General features: G+C 37.6%; 1 protein-coding gene across 1 annotated transcript; it reads left to right on the top strand.

Moving 5' to 3' along the window:
* Positions 1–993: 993 nt before the first annotated feature.
* Positions 994–5,600, top strand: LOC133320627 (uncharacterized). Its single transcript, XM_061529264.1, has 2 exons — positions 994–1,079; positions 5,117–5,600. Exons 1-2 carry the CDS (start codon positions 994–996, stop codon positions 5,598–5,600), a joined length of 570 nt encoding a protein of 189 aa, XP_061385248.1.
* The last annotated feature ends 250 nt before the right edge of the window (positions 5,601–5,850 follow it).

The raw sequence follows: 5,850 nt of genomic DNA on the forward strand, positions 1-5,850 counted from the left end.
TAACCACAAACGAGCGATCAGTAGGTTTTGTGAGAGAGGGCATTAGGACTATAAAAACAAATGTCAAGCCTTACCCCATCCTTAAAGCGGCTACGGATTGGACTATAATGATGGATACGTGTGAAAAACAATACAAAATCCCCGAGGATATTTGTGCGTCGGCCTCCAGACCGGACATATTCATGTATTCGCGAATCTTAAAGCGCGTTGTGATGATAGAGCTTACGGTTCCTTGGGAAACCAACATCCCCAAAGACCATACCATCAAGGTCAACAAATATTACGAGCTCACAAACGAACTCACTCGAAATAGGTTCGTCGTGGATTTATATGCGGTAGAAGTGGGAGCGAGAGGTATAACGGCTAAATCTCTCTACAACCTACTAAAAGACTTGGGCCTGTCCAGAACTCACATCAATTCTTTCTTGGAACGTACTTCGAAGGCAGCCCTAGTAGGTTCTTGTCAAATATGGTTAGGTAGGGAGAGGAGCTTGGACAGTGGAGGTGAGCGTTTAACGCGCGTTAGTTAGGGGCCCCTTAAACCTACACCTGGGTCGCAAGTCCCAGGCGCTGTTAAAGCTCCACTCCCTGCAACGCAATGGACCCGGCACCCGCACGGTGAATCCATTGAATGCTAAGAGGTTTCGTCTCTTCGTCTTATGGAAACTCTTATGAGGGAAACTAGCGCCCTCTGTATGATATTGTAACTTACCCTCACCTAAAAATGTTACCTTTGAATATTATAAATAGGATGTAAGTGCTAGACTGGGGGATTTCTGGTACGAGTTGTGGAGCAATAGACATCTAAGTGGAAGTACTGCCTTATTTATTTTTAACAAGTCAGAAGTATACGGATCGTTCGCGAAATATCCTGTCAACTGGAAATAATGAAGATGAACCGCTGCCACATGTCACAAAGAAGCCTGAAGAAAAAAGAAACAAGAAAACCTCTCCGATCTACAGATACTTGAACGTTTAGACCACCTGGAGAAAATGATTGAAGTTACTAGCCAGTGTGAGATGGCAACGCAATTACAACCTGGACCCTATACAAATAACAAGGAGATGCTGAAGCTCAAGTAAGAAGCTTAAATATGATGATAAAAAAAGAGCTTTAATATACAACATGACAAGCAACTTGGAAGGAAACTCTCTGCTACGGTTTGAACACCAATAAAACATCGATGTGACCTGGAGCGAGTGGAAAAGACTTTTCCCTCTCAAGCGCGGATTCGCTGCGAAACTACACGACATGGTTGCAACTAACAAACGTCAGGATGCACAGGTGATACTTTTATTTTTCAAAAAGCCAGCTCTTGGAGAGTCATGTGAGTTAAGTGATCATATAATCTGCCACGTAATTTGAAAGCTGGAACCCGAGGCACAGGTTCTAAAGCCACCGGTTCTTAAGATACTTAATTATTTAACGGATACTATAGTTGAACCCTCACAATTAACAAATAATTTAACTTTTGATAAAGTTCAGGGCCTAAATGTTTTTCATGTGGACTCACATCGTCCCAATGTATATCATCCCAATGTAGGGAAAACGTCCGATGTAATAATTATAATAAAATTGTTCATAAAACGGAATATTGCAGATTTAAAAAGTCCGATCACTGTGGTAAAGTAGGTTATGAAGAGAAAGACTGTTATTTTAAAAATCTATCGGCTCCAAATAGTTCTTATGTCAAACCTAACAATAAATTCGATGAAAAGAAATCTAAATTGTTAGCCCGATTGATGTGGATCACCAAAATTTCGTAAAATTATTATTGCTAACGGTTTTAAATTGACTGCATATATTGACTTTAATAATACTATAACAGTATCAGCGGCTCTAAAAAATCAATTTAAAATATAATATATGTCAAACAAGCATAAAAGGTTATGGGCGTCAAATTATAACACCAGAAGGTGAAACTCTATAGTAGCTTTTGAATTTTGAATTTGAACATAGATGGCGTCGGGGCTAGCAAATCGGTTTTGATAGTCTTGTGATAACCTACAAGACACCGACATGATAATAGGGCGGGCCTTTAGTGAATTACCGGGAATATGTGTTATGATAGCGACGGATACTTTAACATTTTCCTACAATAATAGCACTGTTAATATGGAACTACCATTTTTAAATCATAATGACGTCCATCTATCAAAAATAGAATTAAGGGTACCTCATGACCTGAAAATTGTTAATGGATTAATCAAAATTTTAGTTTATACGGACCAATTTGTCGACAATATGTCGATGGTGTTCTGTGAAACTTGAACGGTCTGAATATAGGTGCCTTGGTAAAGAAATTGATATTCCAGAACAAATAACTGAAATAAATGGTAACCGGGGGTATATCGACGTAAACGACTTAGTATATTAACCGATAACATTATTTGCTACACTTTGCATTACTCGAGGTTCTGAATATAAATCGGGTAATATTAAAATCGATACAGATGTGTCAAGATCGGACCTAGACAATCTTCAAAATCTTAAATAAATTTGATCATTGTTTTGATGATCATGTAGGGGTAGGAGATTTGATATAGAAATAAAAATTGAACTAACCACTTAAGTTCCCTTTTATCATCACCCGTATCGTATGTCAATAAAAGAGTGATGAATTTTATGCTGAATAAGTATAGATTTGAATTCGCTTCCTCATTATCAACGATATTTTATTATTTTCAAAAACTAGCCCGCAGGCTTTGGAAAATTGAGAACTTTGATTTGAAATTTGAAATTTGATTTGATTTTATTGAGCAAATATGGTGTAATAATGCGTCGGGACAAATGTTCATTCTTAAAAGCAAGTATCGATTACTTAGGTCACATCATATCGTGTGGAGAGATCCAACCATAGCCAAATAAATTAAAAGCACTAAATGAATTTAGAGAACCAAATAATATTCACGATTTAAGAAGATTTAATGGGTGTAAGCTGGTTACTTCCGTAAATTCATTAAATCTTTCGAGAATAGAATTCGTCCGCTATGTATTTTACTACGAAATACCAATTGTGGAAATGGGGGGAAGAAGAACAAAATTCGTTTATTGGTATAAACGAGCTTTAAAATCTGAACCAGTACTGGCTATATATAATTCCGAACTTGAAACACAGTTAAACATATATGCATCAAGTCATGGAGTTGGTGGTATTTTATTTTAAAAACAGTTGAAAGGTGAATTAAAACCTATAGCATATTTCAGTAAACAAAATATTTAATAAAAATACAACATATTTAATACAAATAATTAAATACAAATGTCATTATTCTGTATAGTGAATCTAATGATGATGATATTTGACTAAGAAAGAAAATGTTTCAGCTATCTAATGTAATTGATATTTTTCTTTTCATCAAAGGTTAAATCCAAAGTAAATCACTTACAATATGGAGAGTAAGTGATATATATTTACGCTTTATAAAGTGAAAATTCAATGTGTAATCATAATAATGATGTTAAAACATAATTGAATATGTTGAGTCGCATACCATGCAAGAGTAAAAATTATGAAATACTAATACTTGGCAAAAATTTGTTAATACCAAGCTGGTGTGTCCCATGGAAATAAGAGTTCTAACTGGTTTGTCCAGTATTAAAAGCATCCAGGGGTGTCCGGTGCTAAGAAAAAGAGAATCCATGTAGGTGTGTCCCATGGAAATAAAATTAATTAATCCATATTGGCCCTATCGTGCTTTCCGCTACTGGAGTCATTCCTAAACACTCACACCAAAGTCAAAAATTCTGGATTTACCACCACTCGCATACATCACCATGCAAAAAGCTGCTATTTTGAATACCTGTCGAATAGTACGTGAATTTTTGGAATCTGTTAATGAGTTGACTGACATTTTCACTTCCCAGAAACACTTGGTCACTGACCCGTGTGACTGGAATATTTGCCCCATTATTAGGGAGATTAATATTTTAAAATAAAAATAGTTTAAATAAATAAAATTGAAGAGTATCATGGTGTATCCAGTGCTAAATAAAATGAATAGCCATGATGGTGGGTCCCATGGTATTGAGATCAAATTGTTTTGTCCAGTGAATAAAGTTCTAAAAAAAAGGGCTTTATGGTGTGTCCATTATGATAAGTCCAGTGCCAAGTTAAACAAGAAAAATAGCCATGTTGATGTGTCCCATGGAAATATAATCACTCTTGTTTTGGTTTTATAAGCATCCTGGTGTGTCCGATGCTAAGAAAAAAAAAGAGTCCATGTAGGTGTCCCATGGAAATATTATCGAATTGGTTTGTTCATTGATCTAGTTTCAAAAGCATCTTGTTGTGTCCGGTGCATAAAACAGAAATAGATAAATTAAGGTTTATTGAGAACTTTGTACTGCTGTATTGTTATAATTCTATTACGAGGACGTAATATGCTGTCAATATGGCCGATCGTTTAATTAATTTTTTGGGGAATCTTATACATGCAGTAAAATATTTTAATACATGCAGTAAAATATTTTTGGAAAATAAGTTGTTATTTACAGTTATAAAATTTCTTCAATAAAAACAACCTCAATTTTTGATTCTAGGACTTTTACAAACCTGGAAATTGATATTTTAAATTGTAAGATAGTTCACAATACCATTACGAGGTCGTAAATTTGTGAATCAGGAAAGGCCGAGTGTTAGTTATAATTATTTAAAATAATTTAAATTGTGATATACTTGATGATTCTAAGCTTAACGATATTTATATTCTAATATTTATTGGAAACTCTTGTGATGGTTAAACTAGCGCCATCTGTATATTTGTTATAACAGTGTAAATTAATGTTAATAATGTTTCTGTACAGTAATTTAAATGTCCAAATACTTGACAATTGGTTTTATAATTTATAATGAGAGCTTCTGCATGTTTTACGTAATGTTCAGTATTTTATAATTTTATGGAAACACTTATGAGGGAAACTAACGCCCTCTGTATGACATTGTAACTTACCCTCACCTAAAAATGTTACCTTTGAATATTATAAATAGGATGTAAGTACTAGACTGGGGGATTTCTGATACGAGTTGTGGAGCAACAAACATCTAAGTGGAAGTACTGCCTTATTTATTTCTAACAATATGTACAAAATTTCTATTTAATTATTGTCGGCTAGGTATGCGTGTTCATATTGTACGGGACTACGAACAGTTGTGGTTAGCTGTCCCGTCACAGCGGCCAAGAGAATAAAAGAGGTTAAAAGGCTCCTGGTGGGCTGGGTTTCGGCGCAGGTGAGGCTGCTGGAGCCCCGACCTCTAAGGTGCTTCCGATGCCACATTGGGGACCATGTGAGCGCTAAATGCACCTCGGAGGTGGACCGCAGCGATCTCTGCTTCCGCTGTGGTCAACCCGGTCATAGGGCTAGTTCGTGCACTGCCCCGCTGCACTGTGATGCATGTGCAGCCGCCGGCAAGCCGGCTGACCATCGGGTAGGGGGCAAGTCCTGCTCCCCTCCCGTCAAATCCAGGGGCAGGGGTAAGTTCTCTGCCTCCAACGTTGACTCTGCTGTTGTTCCCGCCGCCGTTGCCGCAGTCGCCACCACTCCCGATACTGCTGCTATCGCCGCTGCCACCACGGAGGAGGCCGTGATGGACTGTTAATAATGGCTCCATTACGCATACTTCAGGCGAATATTAACCACTGCGCTGCTGCTCAGGATCTTCTGCTCCAGAGCATGGCGGAGTGGTCGATAAATGTCGCTGTAGTCTCAGAGCCGTACTTCGTTCCACCCAACGATCACTGGGTGGTGGACCTGGATGACTCGGTGACTATCATCTCGTCGGCTACCAATGGCACCCCGACCCTAGAGAGGCCTCAGAGAAGCAGGGGCTGCGTTGCTGCTCGGTTTGG

Source organism: Danaus plexippus, unplaced genomic scaffold (assembly GCF_018135715.1).
Source record: "Danaus plexippus unplaced genomic scaffold, MEX_DaPlex mxdp_41, whole genome shotgun sequence".
Lineage (NCBI taxonomy): Eukaryota > Metazoa > Arthropoda > Insecta > Lepidoptera > Nymphalidae > Danaus > Danaus plexippus.

Coding starts and splice junctions, on each gene's coding strand:
- LOC133320627 (XM_061529264.1), top strand. CDS start 994: ATGATTGAAGTTACTAGCCAGTGTGAGATGGCAACGCAATTACAACCT. Junction 1,080..5,116: donor AAGGAGATGCTGAAGCTCAA/GTAAGAAGCTTA, acceptor ATTGTCGGCTAG/GTATGCGTGTTCATATTGTA.